Genomic DNA, 20,581 nt, shown 5'->3' on the forward strand with positions numbered 1-20,581 from the left:
CAGCAGAGCAGTGCCTCAGATAGCCTGGGCCTGGGATATCACCTCCTTTTAGGCTGCTGGACTGTGCACACGTCACACACGCAGGTGATCCTGAGACAGTGAAAACGCTTCACTGACATAGGCCTATACTCTGTCAGAGTAGGACACAGCCATTGAATATGCATTCTTCGAAATTTTGAAAGACGTATGGACATTTCTTCGGAAACTGTGGGAGTTTTAACTCAGAAAATGATCCTTAATTTAGCTGTAACCATGACATTACATGACAAAAAACTAAGGAAATCTCTCAAAATAAGCGAGCAAAGATCCTTTCTCAGATCAAGATGTTATTTACCTCACTGATTTATAAATGAAACTTCATTGTTGGCGGATGACACAAAGAATTCACGGCAAGATACTTGATGAAATAGTCAGGTGTGCAACTGTCGCTGACGCGTACAGTACGCAACTGCTGGTGTGTACTTGATATGACTGGAATCACAAGCCTCCGTTAAGACGCTGTACAACCGCCACACCATAGGTTCTCGCCGTTCAGAAAAGCGCGCTGCAGCTTTAAACAGTTTGTAGGGGAGTGTGTTTTTCGACGGGGGTGTGGGCCTGGAGGCCGGTGGGGTGCCCTGCCTGTTCCCGGCCTGCACGCAGGGCAGCGGCGTGCTCCCTGGCCTCGAAAACCAATCAGCGTCTTCGTCCCACAGAGCATCCCCCTCCTGCTTTTATTTCTATCCGTCCTTGGGGGAGAGGGGTGGGGTGGCAGTGTGTGTGTGTGTGTGTGTGTGTGTGGGGGGGGGGGTTGGGGGTAGTAGGGGAGGTGGCAAGTGGTGGTGGTGGTGGTGGTGGTGGTGGGGGGGGGGGGGGGTTTTCAACTTCCCTGCACTGCGCCAAGCCATGGCTTCTGTCCTCAAGGTGCACTCCCTCACCCGACCAATCAATGGCAGCTCTGGGGATGTGCCCGTCAAATCAGCCTGTGGAAAATTAACACCCAAATGAAAAAACATGCTTTGTATATTAAGAGCCATCGGCGGGCGCCTGGTAGGGAGGGGTTAGGGGGTGGGGGGTGGTAGTTGGAGGAAGACAAATGTCAATAAACCTCAAAAGGAGGAGAGCGATGGTCCAGTGGGAGATAGGGAGCGAGAGAGGGAGGGAGGGAAAGAGGGAGGGAGGGATGAGGGCCACTCTTGATTTACGGTTTATGGAATGATGTGCTTGTCTAACGGTGGCAGGAGAATAAATCTGGGGGTTATGAAGTTGACACAGGGTCTGTTGAGGGACGGCCAGTGCTCTGGGTCCTGGGCTATTCCCCGCGTCTCGTCCGTCGATCCGAGGAGGGGTGGGTCAGACCCGTGGGGGTGAATGACATTGCGCTTGCAAGTTTGGCGGGGGTAGACATTTTGCTGCATGCTTTGTTGCGATTCAATGTTTTTGCCACATAGGCAATGTGCTAAATATAATAAAGTTATAACACAAGGAACACAAACTCAAATCCCATTTCAGTTTCTAGCTGCCCCTCCCAAGGGCAGAAGCAAATAACATATCACCTGAACTTGCCCATGAATCTGGCAACTCCTTTGCTCAGACACGTGTTTGACAAACGGGTGCTCGTCATTCAACTGCTGGGCCTTAAGAGCTGAAGAAAGGAAGACAGTTACAGCCATGGCGTAATGCTTCTATCTGTTTTCATGGGAGAAGCAAAGGCCCCCTTTACTGAAACAAGGTCACAACTTGCTACTTTCTTTTGTTTGTCTCATTAGATTAATCTACAAGGTCCAGGTTCTCTCTGTGGTCATTCCTAGCACTTGGATCTGTACTTCCCTCTCGGGTCATTCAGCGCAGTTGTTCCTGGTTATGGTTGCGCACTTTGTTGTATATCGCTCTGGATAAGAGTGTCTGCAAAATGCCTGTAATGTAACAACGCTCACCCACCAGCTCTCAAATGCTGCTCCTCCTTTTTTGCGAGAGCGAAACAGAGGAGGCCAGACGAAGAGGAGGGCCTCGGCCACAGTGCTCCCCGTCTCGCATTCTCGCGAGCCCTGATCTCATTGGCTGGCACCGTTCTACCAACACCACCTGGCCCCCCCTCCCCTCCCTACTGCCCCTAGTCAGTCCCCAAGAGATAACTTCCTTGACTGCTCGCTCTACCCAGCTTGCCTCTCTGAATCCCCCTCAGACAACCAGGAAGCATCTGCGTGAGTCAGGTAATAAGACTGATGTGATGGAATCCCTACACTGGCTGCTTGAATGGTCCATCTGGGTGCATTATTTCAGAGGCTGATTATATTCGGGAGGCAGAAATTAGCTTGTTTTGACGCCGCGGCTGGTAAATCATGGGCTAATTGAAAACGCATCTCTCGTTAAAGCCGCGCGTCAGACACTGCCTGGCGTAGCCGCCCCGGAAACTTCTAGACGGAGCGGCGGGGAGCTCCGCCGCTGGCGGGAGGCCGGCTTCCGGAAAAACAGAAGCCATGACATCATGCCTTCGGAGGACAAAGACCGCGCGGCGAAGGCTTCCGTGGTGAACGCGCGGGAAAGAAAAGTTGATGCCAGAAGGACAAGCCCCCCGAGATGCTAAGCTAATGTGTAAATTAAGCCCTAGATATTAGACAGAGTGCAGCTATCTTCCAGTGCCGATTACCCTTTAGAGCAAATGTATTAACGTCGCCGATGTCTGCCGCCTTTCCAATCTTACTGCAATGGTATTCATTTATTTAACCCATCCGCGTTGATTACTGTATTTAATTCAGGTTCTTCAGTCCATATCACAATGTTTATCGCCATCATATTCAGTATGCATGCAAGAGGTAGCTTCCCATATCGACCAGTACACCTCCTTTACATAAACAAATACATGTATGCTACTGCTGCTCGTGAGTCACTGTTGTTCCACCTCGAGAAGCACTGAAAGTGAGGCACGTGGTCTCATCCAGTAAACGCCAGTGAGTGTTATCCACAGTAAAGGTCAGAAGACCATACTACAAGAGAGTACGATCGTGTGGAGGAGAGGGGTATCTCTGACTGATCGATGCCTGATGCATCCTTGGATTAAAGTAAAATGAGGAAATAATATTCGCTGTAGTCACAAGGACGCTCTAATGGAAAGCCGGATTGAATTTGAACTGAATCTCTTCAAGTAATGTATGCTTAAATGCATGATTTTTAGAAATGGCGGCTTTCTAATGTGGGTGGACAAATGTACTTTGTATTGGAATCCTCAATGACTCAACTGCACATTACTTTGATTAAATCGTATTAGTATGAAACCTGGTATTTTTACTTGTGTGTCTCTATTTTTCTAAAAATCTTTCAGGCAGTAAATCATCCACCTCCGACTTATCAATGTGTCTTTCGGAGTTTTACTGGAATTTTAATCTGGAAGCAAGTTAGCATTCAAGTGACCTTCAGATATGAAGTGCATGTGTTATAATGGTTTATTATAACTTAATGCTGATGTATATTGGTTCAAATGATAAGATATGCATGTTAATATCTTCAGATATGCTCACATTCATCAGTTCTTTAATTTTTTAAATACTTTTCGGGACATTGTTCTAAAAACGCAGAAAATGCCTCTGAAATGCAAGAAACTTGTCCCTTTTAATTAGCAAAGAAAAGCCCTCTTTATAGAGACATTCCTATACCTTACGGTTTTTTTAACCACGTGTTCTGCATTTTGACAGGGTTTCTGTCGGCTGTTCCTTTGGGGTAGAGCATTTTGACGCCGCGCGGAAAAGAAACTACAGAGCGATGCCACACGGTCAACCTGAGACGTGTCCCTGTGCCGATTTCCAGCGTTCACGGTCTGAACCTTAAACCCACTTTGAACAGGAGTGTAGAAGGAGCTGACAACTTTACAGATTTTATTGCGCTGGCAATTAACCCTAATGACCCAGGAACAGGAGCGGGATCCTCTGGGGACCGGCTCCACTCTTTCTGTTGTGGTTGCTTGCAGAGGAAAACACTACCAGGACCACCATCAACAGTTTGCACATCTTTATTTGCTGATTACATTCATTTATTTCTGATTTGGGGGGCAATTTGTAAAAACCCTCGATGCAGCAGAATTCTCTAGGCCTTGTTAGCCGGCAGATCTCCAGTACCATTTTCATATAGGAGGAACAGCTCCGAAAGAAAAATATATTTCACTCGCATGTTCCCATATTAAGATAACTGTCCAGAGTTTCAAATTTATCCAGCAATCACTTTATTGTGCTGCCAAGCCAAGTCATTTACGGTACACAATGTTCCTTCAAGTTTTCAGTCATTTTTTAATTAAATCCAGGGGTCAGTCCTAAAGCCTGATTGAATCAAGATAATATTAACAAGATAATATTAGGGTTGTTTATGGAAAGCAAATATACCCATAGCATTTCAAAATCAAACTGGGGGATGCTATTTATTTGGAGAGAGCTTAGTGTGACTCATCTCTCTTTCAAAAACATTGACTTCCAAGGTAAAAGTTGAATTAAGGTGGACATTTTACCACAACAGTGTCACAATAATTTCAAAATTATAAATGTACAAAAAAAACACATCCACCAATAGTGTATATACCACAAAAACATAAATCCAGCACATTCCGAGCTGTTTGTTTTGGTCATTTTGAAAACAGACTCTAAATTAAATACCTTGTTTTAGAGGCAGTCCTTGATTATTTTATTGAATGCCTAAAAGTCATTGATAATCATTGTGGCCTGGATTGTAACAGGCAAACTCGCAATATGGTTGATCAGCCTCGCTGAGAATAAAACAGCTCAAGCTAGGTTTTGAAACAGCTAGTAGCTGGTTGACCAGTTCAGACTACCACCCAGCACAACATGGTTTAGCTGGTTGACCAGCTCCCAGCTTGACATGGTTTGACCAGCTCAAGCTATGTTGAAGCTGGTTGACCAGCTCATACCCAGCTAGACGATCTTATGACCAGCTTGGCCATGCTGGTTAACCAGCTCATACTCAGCTAGACCAGCTTATGGCTTATTATCCTCAATTTTCAAGGATGGATTGTATTTTATAGAGGTGACAGATCTGTTGACTAGTGCCCTGTCACCACTATAGACTGAGCAACACTGAGGTGAAGGGGTTAAGTTGCTTACAGGTAAAGACACTCACCTGTGAAGCAGACAGGGCACTTGAAGGTCCCGCCCATTCCCTCAAAGCTGTGCTCGATCAGGTGGCACTGCAGTTTGGCCGGGGAGTCGAATGTCTGGCTGCAGAGCTTGCACTCGTGGTTCAGACCCTCCTCTGCAGGGACGAGAAACAAAAACAGAAAAAGGTCCCTTAGCCTTGTCTCTATGCGCACATTAAGACAAAAGAAAACAAAAACATCAGGTTAAAAGAAATAGATTTAGCGCTTTCTGTGCAGTGGCAGATTAATTGAGGCTTGGCTCCAGGCATTTGTTTTGTTTTACAAGTCCTTCGAATTTCGATCCTTTCCACAACAGTCCTGTGTACTTTCTTTCTTTCTTTTTTTTCATTTGAATGTTTACGCAATGTGTCTAAGAAAACTCCCTCCTCCAGAGCCCCCCTCTCCAAACCCACACACACACATACACACACACACCCTGTATTACATATTCAATAAGCTACACCGTTAGAAATAGGGGTTTGAAGGGAGAACTTTCTCGTCTGTGAACAAACACAACGTGAGATGACTCCACCGGCCTCTTTTTGTATTTAGATTTGATGAATAAAGATGAGAGCGAAACAAAGCACCGCTTCGTGTTTGCTTGGCGCCGCGAACATAATTCTGTAACGTCTTATCAGGTGACACGGAGGCGCGGTCCGGAATCCTAATGCCGGCTGAAAGACTTGCGCCTGATAATGTTGAGCGTTTTGACATTTACCTCTGGCTCCTCCCGTGTTTAATGTTAGCAGGTGGAGCTTAAAATGGATGACTGAACTGACAGAACATGAACATCGATCACAGTTCATCACCTGGCGGCCCGCGCTCGCCACCGCCTCTCTCCCGGATACTGTCCGCTATGTCTGTTACGTGCACCGTCCGCGCTTTCTCCTTTTACGCCTTGCTGCCTTCTGCGAACCTTTGCTAGTGTTCACAGTTGTTCATGTTAAGTTACGACACCTATGACATTCCTGCTTGGGTTGTGGAATCCCCGGCATTATTTGTCACATTAAATACTAATTCTGGTATGTTTTTTTGAAGTTTGCGCTGATTAGACAAACAAGTAAACACATTGTTTATTTTCCAGCACTTCCCAGCATTCCGCATGGGATAGTACGTGAAAAAGGCACCAAGCCTGTTTTAGAGCACCTTTCCTGCTCTGAGGTGAGGCTGGGCGTTTTGTGCGGCATGGCCTGGTTATTGCAGTATCAGTGTGGTGAAAGAACGGGTCTGCTGGGACTATGTGTACAGCTAGAGTTTGCGAGACTGTTTGTCTGACGCCAGGAGTGTTTTAGAGGGGTGTATCACCAAACGGTTAAGAATTATGTGCAGCATTATGCCCCGGAACACAAATTCTATCTGTTGGTTGTTAAATTCCCTGTGTCACTTAAAGCGTCATTTTAAAATCCGCAACTGAGAGAATGTCAATACCCATAGTTATTCAAATCCTTTGTTATGGAAATATGAGACATGAAATTCAACACAAACTGCAACTATATTTATAAACCATTTCATTCTGTATGTTCATCAACATTGTGCGGAACAAAGAGGTGTTTCATGTAGTCTGCTGCACAGGTAGCTAGTATATTAAACGTATATAAAACTGTCATTATAATTCCCAAGCTGATGAAATATCTCACATAAAAAAGGACAAACAGTCGATAATTGTACATGTTCCTTAAGGAATAAAATATGCTCCATTGTGTACTGTGCTTTACATAAATGAGGAAGCCTTTTATTTTGAAACAAGAACAAGAGTCTGTTGGGTGTGATTTTCAGAAGACGGGAGCAGACATATCCAAAACCTACCCAGAACAAAAATGTAAAAATCCTAAGCAAAACAGAGTTGGCACACACAGACCATAGCACAATATTATAAATGAAAGTGAACCACCACAGTTTTTGCAGTAACGACTGCCATATGCAAATTTTCTACATTGGACACGTATGGATCCCTATGTGGTCCAAATTGCCTCCCTTTTCCCCCCCATTGTTCCGTGCCCTACCGCGACTCGTTCCTGCTGTAACCCTGCTGGCATTTCGGCAAACAATCCTTAATTTATCAAGCTTGGCAGTCGGTGGCCATGAGGTGAGACTCTGGGGTGGTTGTCTCGTTTTGCAAAGACACCCGGCAACTCGTGAGGTGAGACTCTGGCGTTGGTTGTCTCGCTTTGCGAAGACACTAGGCGACTCGCCAGGTGAAACTCCGGGGTTGGTTGTCTCGCTTTGCAAAGAAATAAGCCTCTCTCCCTTCAAATCACCAAAAAAAACAAAACAAATAAAAGAGCACTGGCCTCTCAGATTCCCTGTGGTTTCTAACCCCCCCCCCCCCCAAAAAAAAAAATAAAAAAAATAACGAAGAAATAAAATAAAACACCGATCTGGAGCATCGCATTTCAACTTTTTTGATATATTGCCTATGGCGAAAAAGAAAGTTGGAAATGACATTTGCAGCTTTATAAATCCCCCGTTGCTGAAGAGGCCCCGCTATGTGTTCAGCGGGAGCACAGCCTGAGACCCCAGAGGTGCAAGAGGTCATGCAAGCAACGTAAATTAGCTGTCAATAATTTAATGAGAGAACGGTAACCAAGGCTCTACCCTTAATCCTAATAGCCATCTTCAGTGGAATAATGAAATATTTCTAAGGGCTGCAGCTCAGCGCTATAATGATGCTTTGGGCATGTTTAATGTTTAATTGCTGCACTTGGCGAGAGTCTGTCTGCGCTGTCAAAGAAAGAAAGAATGAAAGAATGAAATGAGAAAAACCACAAACAAAAAGTTTGTCTGGAATAGCATTGAAATTTGAAACACGTATGGATAAACACAGACAAACGTAAGGCGAACGAGGCGAGAGGAGTCTCGAGGAAAAAAAACTAAACAAATAATATCTCATTGGCATACAGAATGGGTGGCAGGGGCGGGGAGGGGGAGGGCGGGGAGGTATCCATATTTGACACCCCAGTCTTGTCTGTGAGAAACACAGGGGCCCTTGTCTTGCATGCTAAGTCAGGTGTTTGCTTCTGTCAGGTATGACACAGATGGCTGCTAATGCTTGCTTGACAGAACAGAACCGGCTCCGTGTTACCCGCTTGACAAGAGAGAGGAACAACAGTACATACGTTCGTGTGCTGAAGAGTCACACAGCTTCGCTCTTTTTCATCTTTCTGTCCCTCTGTTTTTTTTTTTTAACAAGACGTATCTGAGCGCAGGCGCGGAATGCTAATAGAGCCCGAGGAAGTGGGAGATCTACGCGCCCGAAACGTAGTCTTTTCTTTTCGATCCTTTTAATTGAGCTCCGACAAAAAAAAAAAAACCCGCGTCTGGGGCCTCGTGTCGGGGGCTTTCGGCGTGGGGAAAACGAGCCAGTGTAACGGGCCGTGTGATCCGTTCCCATCAGGTGCTATCGGGACGGCTGATTGGCTGTCGGGCGGGGGATCCCACGGCCTGGGAGGGAGCAGCCCGGCGCTACAGAGAGACGCATTCCCGCTTTAATTACGGTCCTGGCTGTATTAACCACATGCAGGAGCGGGGCTGGGGTGCGGCGATCTCTCCGCCTGTTTCCGGAGCGTTGCTAACGGCACGCGGAACAGCTGTACTGCCACAACCGAGCGTGCGTTTCACTAATTCTTCATAGTGCAAGGATGAAGCATCAGCTGCTTTACCAGTGATCGACGTTTTTTAAATGATGAGTGACATTTTATGAGAAATGATCTATTTATTTTATTTCATTTATTTTATCTGTGTATTATACACAACTATAATGACATACAACATACATGCTGTATTTATATACAGTATCACTATACATATAGAATGTACATAACTGCACCTGCACAGAGAATTCTGAGGCGGCAGCCTCAATCGAATTGTGTGCCGCCTCCATTGAATTCTGAGCGGGTGTCCAAACACATTATAAATACAAGCCTTGCGCACGGTGGATTTCTGTCATTTGTAACTGTAATGGCGCCATTACTCCGATGTGGCGCTGTAGCATAATCAGGATAACGCACTGGGAAAGGAACTACAGAAGAAGAGCGCAAAGCTAGAGCAGGTGTATTCACAGACTGCATTATCAGACATCACTCTGAGTTCACTGCATTCCGACAGATTAATCTTGTTTTCTTTTGCACCAAGACACGGAATTCCAATATTTTCAAAGCAGTTTCCTATATGTCATGCATTCCTCTTCAAACATGTCTACTGTTGCCGTTTGTTCTTTCTCATAACAAAGAACGCTCGTCAACTGAGAAAATCTCCAAATGCTTTGAACTAGCATGCCCACCTAAACTGACTTCAATTTTGATGGTTTGAAGTTCTCAAACTCAATATGTTTTTAAATACACCCAGACCATTTTATTAGGCAGACCAGTACACCAGCTTGTTAATGCAAATATGTAATCAGCCAATCATGTGGCAGCAACTAAATGCATAAAAGAATGCAGATATTGTCAAGAGGTTCAGCTGTTTTTCAGACAAATGTCAGAAAGGGGAAGACGTGTGATCTAAGTGACTCTGACTGTGGAATAATTGTTTGTGGCAGACAGGGTGGTTTGAGTATCTCAGTTCAAAAAAACATCCAGTGAGCAGCAATTCTGCAGACAGAAACACATTGTTAATGAGCAACATCAGAGGAGAATGGCCAGACTGGTCAAATCTGACAGGAAGGTGACAGCAACACAAATAACCACGCATTACAACAGTGGTATGCAGAAGAGCATCTCTGAACACAATAACGCGTCAAACCTCTAAGTGGATAGGCTACAGCAGCAGAAGACTTAATACGTCTAAAAAAATAAGTCTAATAAATAGTGAATAAAGTGCTCACTGACTGTAGATTTGGTGGGGGAGGGAGACACAGTATGAGAATAACATGCAATTACCCGTTTGGCTGTGATATTGAGGAGGCAGCGGGGGAAGAATGGAATAGGCTTGTTCGAATCTGATATGACAGCGCTCCTGAAGAGCTGACTGAGCGACTAAAGCCTAGCGATCTCGCGCCCGTTCAGCCTGCGACAACAGCATCTGTCACTCCAACTCACTCCAACAGATTATCCAGCCCCTTTCGAAATGGCCCCGCTTGATAATATCAGCCGATTAGACAGGCTAAGAGTAAGGTAGACGGCAAACCCACAAGCTATCCGCCATTCGCCTTCTCTGGAGTGAGATTTTGCAGCTTCGCCGCCGAACGCTGCTAAGTAAAATGTCAAAATTAAGTTAAAAACACGAACGACCGGTGGCGGTGATCTGAATGGACGTCGGTGCTTTGTCAGGTTCCATAAAGTCGGGTGCTGGGGTGGGGTGGGGGAGCGAGGTACGGCTGTCAGTGAGCGCAGGGACTCATCCGTGACATCACTCAGTCTGTTTCCATGGCCTACCGCCTTGCCAAGGCCCGGAATGCTTCTGAACGGATTGGCGGTCTGGCCCAGAAACCAGCTGTGACCCATCAAAGTGAAGGAGCTCCAGGTGGGCTGTTAATGGAATGGGCCATTGTATAAATGAGCACCAAGCAACACCCCCCACCAGACCCCCACCTCCACCAGCACCACCACCCAGCAAAGGACCAAAGCACAAAGAACCCTCTTATGCCCGTTCACAGACTATCAGTAATTTTTTTATTCTTTTGTTTTTTTATGATCAAAACGCCGCACTGCACACTAAATTTTCTGGCCCGATGAAAGGATATCCATTTAAACAAAGCAGTTAAGCACGACTTCCTGATCAAACACCTTGGGAAAAACAAGATGGGGGGGATGCAAAGTGAATATTAAGACATCATAATCATTTCTGGCACATTAAATAATGCCGGTGATCAGCTACATTGTCAAGGAAGTTGATGAAACTATGATGAAGCAAGTATGTCTGCCAGGCATTCTGGTTACTGCATCTAAATACAGCAGCTATTCCCGATATATTATGAAAAAATAAGTCAGACAACCGTTATATATCTGCCAAAAGAAACGCAGAGGCATAAAAAAGAACCTCTTGACGATTTCCAGTCTAGAGCATAGGACAGGCATCATTTCTCCAACTGGGAAAACCAGATTGTGAAATTCAACAGGAATTTTTTTTTAGGGAGTAGGACAAAGACTTTTTTTAACAGACAACTTTAGCGGTTAGGAAAAAAAAAAGAATACCGTGCAAGTTTTGCTGCGAATTTCACCGTGTACGTCATTTCAACCAGCACCGCAATCGGAATCTCTCCATTAATTATACAAAACAGCGAGTATGAAAGACGGTTTCTCTCCCCCCCCTGGTGAAAGATGAAACCACAGTTGTATTCTTTTTTTTTCCCCCGTCTGACCTTTTGCCCAAGACAGAGCAGTAAACACAATTCCTTTTGCTATAATTATCATCCTCTCGGAGGGCTGCCGTGTGAGTTTTCGCATTGCTGAAGATTTACATATGCAGACTTTTTACCCAGATGCCCTTGCCTGATCTCTCAGCACATAAACTTCCTTATTAGCAACCCCCGGCTTCTTAATTATTCATATTTTGGCAGGTACCTACCTGTCTGTCTGTAAAAACACTATGTCTAACCTTTAATGTGTGCATTCGCATGCGTGTGTATTAACACGCGTGCACGTTTCTGCCTGCATACGTGTTAAGTGTACGTGCGTATGTGTGTCTACAGCAACAGCGCGCCGGTCAGCCTAATGAATCAGGACGGAGTAGAAAGGGGCTGATTTGCAGTAATAGAGGGTGGATCACACTGGCAATCTGTCCTTAGTGGGAGTTAGAGAAGAAGTCAAATGTCTCATCTGGTTCTCCCCTATAGCTCCCACGGTGAGAGAGCTCACTTCCTGACGCCTCCCCCGGCTCCCTTCAGACTGTCCAATCAGCACGTCCACCAGGGAGCCAGGCCTCGCTCGCAACAGTCTCTGTATCTAGTTACAGACCCACTGGGGACGGACAGCACTCTCTGCCCTCCTCCTACCCCCCCCCCCCCCCGCCCCCCAATCCCCTTCCGCCCCCTCCCGAAAGTCCTTAAGATGAAACTCGCTCTTTTTCTCCTTCAACAAAGCCTCCCCGACACCAGAAAGTAACGCGCATCTACATACAGTATCTGTGGGGCCACATGGTTAATGTATTTTACAGCGCCTCACAAATAAATATTCAAACTCCCTATGTCAGACTGAAGAAGAAGGATGCAGAGAAAGCATGTGATATTTCTGAATGTTCATCTGGCAAAGCTCGGTATTTAACATGACATATACGTAGCATGAAATAACAATTACGAAAACAGGCCATTCAGCCGAGCAACGCTTCCCTTTTCCTACTACTAAAGTGTATCTAATGCTTAGTTTGGCAAAAAAAATCTAATAAAATTATGAAAAACAAAAAATATCTTTTTCTATTTATTTTACCATGTAGGGGGGGCAGAGAGGCCGGACAGGAGGGGGAGCTGAAGAGTTTCTAAAAACACGGGTGAATACAAAACAGCGTTGCGCTACATCACGCTTTACCTGCGACGTTGCCAAAGTTAGCGCACTATGGAAAAAAAGATTGAGGATGAAAAGCAGCCGAAAAAGGAAAAGGACTAGCTCACGTCGTCGTTGGCTGAAGCCGTCAGCGAGCGTTTGCGCGCGTATTCCCACGTAATCGAGTCGGGGGGGGGTGGGCATCTGCGTGCGGGAGGTGGGCGGACGGGCCACAGAGGGGTTTTGAAATCGGATATTTGACGAAAATAGAGTTTAAATGCTGCGCGGGCCTTAATTATAATGTCTACCCTGTCTGCACTGACCCGGCCCCCTCCCCCCTGTCAGCCGTGCTTCTGAGACTGAGGACCAGTAACAAGGAATTCATGATCAGTTTTAGCACTTGGCATTGGAACAAAAACCTCTGATATACAGATTTACACGTTTCTCAAGAGCACAGTGAATCTTTAACCAGCCCCCCTCTTAAAGGGACAAGCTCTGCATCTCCACATGCTCACACGCAGAAACAAACCTCACACACACACACACACACACAAAAACAGATACTCTTGTTTTCTCTGTCTTTCTCACTCCAGTTGGCATACAAACACACACACACAAAAACACATGCACGCGTGAATGCACGTGTGCACACACGCACTCGCACAAACATAAGCACTCTCACTGAACACACATATGCACACACAAACACACACAAGGCACAGCTAACACACTCACACTCTTGAGCACACACATTGCCCAACCCCCATTGTGTTTCACAATAAGAGGGAAAGAAAACCTACACTGCAATTTCATTGGATCATAGTGGCCTTTTTGGATATTCTGCTGTGCGCGACAGTTTTTCTGTTTTGCATTACTGAGGAAATCTACTGGAAACCTAGTGGTATAGACTGACACAGTATCCAATGGAGAGAGTGCCCACCATGACATCCCTATTCCAACCGGTTCCAAACAGTAATTAAACTGCACACAAAAAACAGGTTCACATAAATTCTCATTGTTTCTTTTAATCAATGAAAACATCTGGGCAACAGGGTATGTCTCAAGTGAAAAGGTAAATCATTACAAAGGCCAGATGCTGCAGCAATAAACATGGCTTAACCTGATTACCGGAGATTTGGGGATGTATTATAACATGAAACATACATTTTTTTCTGAAGAAGTACGGAATATCAAAAGCAGCAAAATGTCTGGTAAAACCTACAGCGCAACATCCAAGTAGGACGCGGTAACTTTCTTTGCATGAACTGATTGTATTCTCAGCACAAGGGAAAGTAAGACTGCAAACTTAATGACTGTTGCGGTGGAGTTGATCTCCAGCCAATTAGTCCTGTTTATTGGGTTGTTTTCACACAACAAATGGTGGCATGGGTGAAGAAATCTACAGAAAATGAGGGTGCCAAACTGGAGACACAAGGCAGTAAGAGGACCATTACGGCACAGATAGCTGGTCTAAAGTTGCCACAACCAGACAAATGATTATCAAGCTTTGATGCACTCCATGTAGCAACCCTTGTCAAGTATCAAGCAGTAGATTCTGGACTTATATGTTTTTTATATTATAAATATTTTTGTCTGCCACAATAGGACCAGGATGCACAGCCTCCAAAATATCAAAAATATCTCAAATGAATTTAAACTCTAGCCCGATGTAAATTAATTGGACACAGATCTGAGAGATCTGTCTGACCTCCCAATCGAATAGTTTATATTTTGTAATAAGAATATCTCAATACTAAGGAATGTGTAATGCCTCCCATTGCATTATTATGTTTTAAGCATGAGGTGGCAGGCTGTCGTAACATAATTAGAAGCGTTTCAGGAATCTCTGACAAGCCAGCCTGGCAAGGCCAAGGTCAGGCAACAGAAACGGATATAAACAGTCCCTAGTCTGCTTCACTGATATTCACATCATGAGATCATACACTTTTACATTAAAAAAAATATCACTCTTACATTTTTAAGAGTGTAATTTCAACAACTCACCAAACCAATCCATATTCAGAAAGGCAAGGAGAATTGAATCTTGGCTGGTATATTGCTCAGAAGCTCAGAATCAAGTACACCTTTTGGGCTAAAGGTTAAAAACATAAAACGGAATCTCGTGCAGCCTTTAAAAAAATAAATCTAGCAATTCCAGCTATCACACTCAACTCAACACGCTCAACTCAACATATCTCTCCACTGTAGAGGAACGTTACTCCAAGTACGAAGTACAAGCGAGAAAAACTGCACGTATACCCACACACACCTACACTTTAAATATGTGTGTGTGTGCCTGTTTGTGTGTGTATGCACACATATGTGCATATGAATAAATGTGTGTGTATATGTATATCCGTGCTTGCGTGTGTGTGTAAGCGGGAATGTGTGTGTATATGTATACTCATGCTTACGTGTGTGCATGCGTGCATGTGTGTGTGTGTGTGTCTGTGTGCGCGCATGTGCATGTGTAAAATTGTTTGTTTTTTCAGAGTCAGCTGAGGGGGGCACATGCTCGTGATCAGTAGGTGGGTTTATTTCACGGCCCTCTCTGCAGGAATTATCAATTAACAGATAATGGGAAAAATCACAGCAATTAAGCCTGGGACTTTCTCAGAATACAAAGCAGCTCCACCTCTGTGTATTCCTGGGAGAAACAGCAGCCCGAGCCGTCCATGTGGAACACGGTTAATTTTAACGGTATGTGCCCCGTGAGTAACTATATGCTGATGAAGGAACATACTGCGGGTAGCCCCCTGAGGACCTGGCTGATTGGAAAGCCATCGTGGAGGTGTGAGGAGATTGCATTTCTTGTTTCTATGCAGAGTTACTGAAGGATAACACAAACATAATAATTATCCTGCTTTAATCGAAGGGCCACTTCCTCTCTAAGAGTCCGCTTGATTATGGTTCTTTTTGCACCCTCCACCCTCCCCCGCCAACACAACTACCACCCACCACCTTTCTGAAAAGCCGGTGACGGGCCGAATGTTTCATTGAAATTATGTAGGCAGAGTCTACACGGTGATCTAGTAACAGGGCTTTTAATTTGTACAGATTAGCTTGACCTTGAAAATATCATCCCTCCATTGAGGTAAAATAATGGGTCTGGTGCCAGAGAAAACTCTGTAAGAAACTACGCTGCCACCAATACACAGGAAGCCAGTGGTAGGCCGAGGGCTTCACTGAAAATATTTAGACAGTGATTGCTTGGTTACCTAGTAACAGGGCTTTTAATTTGTGGAGATTAAGCTGACCTTGAAAATATCATCCCTTCATTGAGGTAAAATAATGGGTCTGGCGCCAGAGAGAACTCTGTAGGAAATTGCGCCGCTACCAAAACACAGGAAGCCAAGGCTTAAAAAATATGCAAATGCCCACAATACACACACAAAAAAAGAAATCTGACAAAAGATCACTAAAGTACACTGAACACTGAGATGAAAGAACAAAATGGCACCTCGACAGCGTGACGGCATTTAAATTGTACCCAAACGCAGTCAAACGAAGGGCATGGATGTGAGACCAGGCAGAGAAATCGGGAGTCTGTAGTGTGAACCTGCTAATGAGATGCTAAGGTTCTGCCTCGACTAATTACCGACCTTCCCAAAAAAAGAGTATATTGCCAGCTGAAAATTTAAGCGTGTAATCTAATGCACGTGCCCTTGTCTGCTTTGCTTTGAAACAATCACATTAGTATAGGCCTTACATCTAAATATTTTAGCATATCTAAATATGTCTTTAGTTAGCATAATATTCAAACATGCTTACAGAAAAACTGGGAGCTACTGGGTACTCTTATGTAGTAGTTCAAATCTAGGAATAGTTTTGTCTTCTAACTCATAATACATATGGTTAGCAGTTGCACATTCATTTTCATACTGTAATTTAGGAGTCCTACTCTGAAAATGGAGCCTGAATTTCCTGAACTTTGGAGGCTAAGGGGCTTCTGACAATGCTTCTTACTAGAAGGTCTGAGGTTTAACTCCTGGCTGCTGAAATGGTTGTTCCCTCGAGAAAGCTACTTAACCCACTCTGCTTTAGTAAATAGTTAAACCGTATAAATGGATGGACAGGCTGTAATATCCACGGCCACTAAGCTAGCGAGTAATGTAATTCCAGCTGCACAGACTAAACTGAACATGCTACACTCTGAACAAACACAGAGGCACTTGACCTGTCTCAATCACAAGCCAAGTATTGAATCATCAGGGGTTCTTTTTTTTTTTGACAAATATGTACACTTTAGCCTGAAATAAAAACAACTTTCCATTGGCGTTAATTGCCATTTAATTAACACCATCGGAAAGGTGTTTTTTATTTATTTAAATAAAACAACATGCTTATCTTCTATTTTGTTTTGCGCGCGGCTTTCCTTATGAGAAGTTACAGCGGGCCTGTGATCCTGAAAATGGCGAACGCTGTCGTCTCCCATTGACAGGCACCCCGCGATAAGGAGAGGCGTTTGTTGTCGCAAACTGGATTCGCAAACAGCGACGAAAAGACGCAACAGCAGGCACCGGAACAGGCGCGAAACAATGGGTCTGGCACGTTTTCAGAAAGGAAGAAAATATATATATCATCTCACGAACGACCGAAACCCGGAAGGAAGACCGAGAAACGAGAAACTCCCTCGCTCTCCACTGCCAGCCAAGAGGAGCTCGCCCGAGAAAGGGCCGGAGGCGCAATCAAAGCGTCGCGAAGACGGGCCCTTTTGATCGGGAGGGCTGACATTCGTTTTAAACCTTTGCCGACGGGCGGGGAGCCGCCGGGGTAAGACGTGTCAGCCGCCGCGCGGCACTGCGAGCGTGCCTGGGGGAGCAGGGGATAAATCTCTCAGCGAAAGTCAATAGTGTCAGCTCCGGCGCGTCACACACAGCAGAGGTGCTAATCACGCGGGCGGGGGGGTTTGTGGGCGTATCGGAGAGCCACCAGCCTGGGAAGGGAGCGTGTAGGTACCCTGCCGCGTTTGGAAGTGGCCCGGACGACGCGGCGGCGCTCCGATGGCCTCGCTGTCAATGAGGCGGCCGCCTTGGGCCGGTCCTGGGTCAAACGCTTCTGGATTCGTGGGGATGAGGCTGCCAGGTTGTCCCGTGCATGAATGAAGTCCACTTCAGAATGGTCCAAGGCAGACCTTGGCCAAATATGTAATTGTTTTGGATTCCAATACTTTTCTGTGCTCGACTGATCTTGTCTGGTGCAATTGACCCAACCAAGAGGACAAGAAGGCGGGATTTGCACTTTTTGAGAGTATTTAATTGGTTTCGAACACACCAGACAAGCTCCTTAAAGTGTAGAAAAGTACACATTTGACCAAGGTCTGCCTTGGACCACATTATTTAAAGTGGTCTTCGTCTATGCACTGGACAACCTTGGCACCCTCATCCATACAGTACTCCCAACATGCCAAGGTCATTAGGTTTTATCTCTCCAACACACTCCCCAACACAGTCAGATGCGACACTGGGTGCTTGATATGTATTATCTACATGCTGGCCAGTAACTGACAGTGGTGCTCCGAGCTCCACAGCTAAAATGGCGCAAACTCCAGGAACCGGCTCACTGTTGACTTAGCATTTGACCAAAAAATAAATATACAAAATGCATATATACTGGATATATTCCATCCACAGTGGAGCTTGCGGGTCCATTATAGGCGGTTGTTCTTTTTCCTTCCGCACTGAAGCTTGTGCAGCTCGAGACCCGAGTGATGGGGCATGTCTACCGCTGGTGCTCTGAGGGCGTCTGCAAACAAGGCTCATGGAGGGGGGTGGTCGAGGAGGTGTTTACACAGAGATTTGAATGCCGGGTGACGTGCGCTTGATTGTTTTTAGATGTTGATCAGTTGAAATCCTTGAAGAAACAACTTGATGAGCTTCTTTGATCAGTTAAATAAGGTAATGTCACTGGGGCCAGAGGAGGAAAATGGTAGTACTTTGAAAAAAAGAAACAACAAAAAAAGCACAAGACTGTACCAGAGCTAATTATGTGTTAAACAAATGATGTGGACAATCAAAGTGCTAATGGGCCCACGGCAGATAGGGGTGCCCATGTGGGACAAACTTAGAGAGATGTATTAGAGACGAGCCCCGGCACCGCTGCTCAGAAATTGCGCGCGACGCAATACAAGCAAACTACACTCGGCTGCTCATCGTTCCAATTTAATGCCCTTTCACCAACATTAAAGTGCTGTCATTTTTCATTGTGCCTGGGGTGGGGGTTGAATGGGGGGGGGGGGGGGGGTTGCGGTGAGGGGTGGGAAAAAGCAGCCTTTAGCTACAGACTCTAGCTATTTACTGCACACCAAGGTTAAGGAGGGACTGAGGAGGGAGTGGAAAAAAAATTGAAAAAGTATCCAAGCAACGGTAGGAAGGGGGAGGGGGGAGGCGGGGAAAAAAAATCTATTAGAATATCTCACCCCGGCCTCCAAACAGGTGAAAGCCATGTAAAGTTAATTATGTTACAAGTGTAAGGCCTTTTGCTCTTTACTCTTTTCGGTTGTATTATTCCGCGGACTACAGTAGCCCCCGTCCGCACAAAAGGGAGGGGATGGAGGGGGCCGCTTTCACGGGAGCAGGGGACCATAGGCAGTGCCCACACCGTCGAACACGACGCAATTAGCTAGCCCCTGTATCCGGCCGGCTTATAATTATTACCGCTCCTATTAATTGACTCCCTAGTCTGTGGCGGGAGGCCCCCTTCCGCCGTACCGCGGACCTGTCTGAGGGCGGCGCGGCTCTCCAAAGTCATTTAGAAAACGCTAGTATTTTAGACAAAAGGAGAACATTTGGTGAAAGAAAATTCATCATGAGGTATCAAGAGGTTTCTTAATAGAAAAGGCGATTCCCACTGTGCTGCCTGGTTCAGGAGCCAGACACACATGCTCAGGACCAGCAAGCTGCCTTCACAGTGGGCCAAAAGTCATTAGCATAATTTTATATAACATGGTGCAGCGCTAGAAATTTAATATATCTCAGCAAATAAAAGACAGACATTCAACATAATGTTTTTTTTTTTTTCCGAACGCCCCCCCCCCCCCCCCACCTCCCTCCTCGGTTCCTTGCGAGACGTACTCTCTCGCCGTTCCCCTTCTCGCCCCATGCCGCCTCTCGCACCGGGAGGGAGAAGTTCATTACCTCAGCCGAATCAGAATTAGTCCCCTCATTTTGATGGGGAACTTCATTAGATAGGCCTTCCTAATCCAGCGGGGAGATGTGATGAATCTATCTGGGGGTAATAATTTGCTACAGACAGCACATTCAGCCACTTCTTCCAAAAGTGTTTCTTCTCCCCCCCCTTCCCCTTCTCCTCCTTCTCCCCCCTTCTTCCTCCTCCCTCTCTCCCTCTGTTCTTTATGTTTTTATCTTTACGCTGTTATTACATGAAGAGTACACATGCGTGGAGGAGAAAACACCTGCATATCATTTGTGAGGCCATGGGGAAGCGGGGCGTGGAGGGAGGAGGGAGATTTCTGTAACGTCACGTTTCCTCAGATGGCCTCCGCGGCGCAGTGTCGCCGTGGCAGCGGCGTTGCCGTGACGGCGGCGTAGCGCTTGGCCGCGGCTCAGGAACGGGCCTGAGGAACTGCTGACATCCCGCAACAGGGTTTTCCTTTTTACTCTCCAGCTAAAACTTTCGGCTTGATGGATATTTCAATAAAGTTCAAATTCCTTTGGCCGGTTATAGACCATTTGAATGATAATAATTCTCCGCTTTTGTTTTGGCTGATGACTTCATGGTCATTTGCATAAAAAACTCACAGTGCTTAAAAAGCTCTAACCTCTTTCCCCCCAGAGGGATTCAACCACATCGCTCTCGGATGTCGAGTTCTGTTCCCCCAGTCCTGGACTCAGTTCATGAACAATTTGCTGACAGTGCTTATAATTGTACCAGCCATCTTTACCGCCATACATGCAAAGCTCTGTTGAAACATGAGAACCATACCCTTTTTTAAACCCCAGCTATGCCAGCTTGACCAGCTTGAAAATGTAACTGGTCAAGCTGATCATAAGCTGGTCTAGCTGGGTACGAGCAGGTCTAGCTAGTGCCG

General features: G+C 45.6%; 1 protein-coding gene across 5 annotated transcripts in view; it reads right to left on the bottom strand.

Annotated features, from left to right (window-relative positions):
• The window catches only part of LOC133127769 (zinc finger protein 521-like), a 171,889-nt gene that overhangs the window by 31,008 nt on the left and 120,300 nt on the right, over positions 1–20,581 (bottom strand). For all 5 annotated transcript variants that reach the window (XM_061240922.1, XM_061240927.1, XM_061240923.1 and 2 more), the window contains one exon: positions 5,101–5,232. In XM_061240922.1, coding sequence (XP_061096906.1) covers positions 5,101–5,232 — 132 coding nt within the window. The remainder of the gene's footprint in view (positions 1–5,100; positions 5,233–20,581) is intronic.

The sequence above is a fragment of the Conger conger genome, chromosome 4 (assembly GCF_963514075.1).
Source record: "Conger conger chromosome 4, fConCon1.1, whole genome shotgun sequence".
NCBI lineage: Eukaryota > Metazoa > Chordata > Actinopteri > Anguilliformes > Congridae > Conger > Conger conger.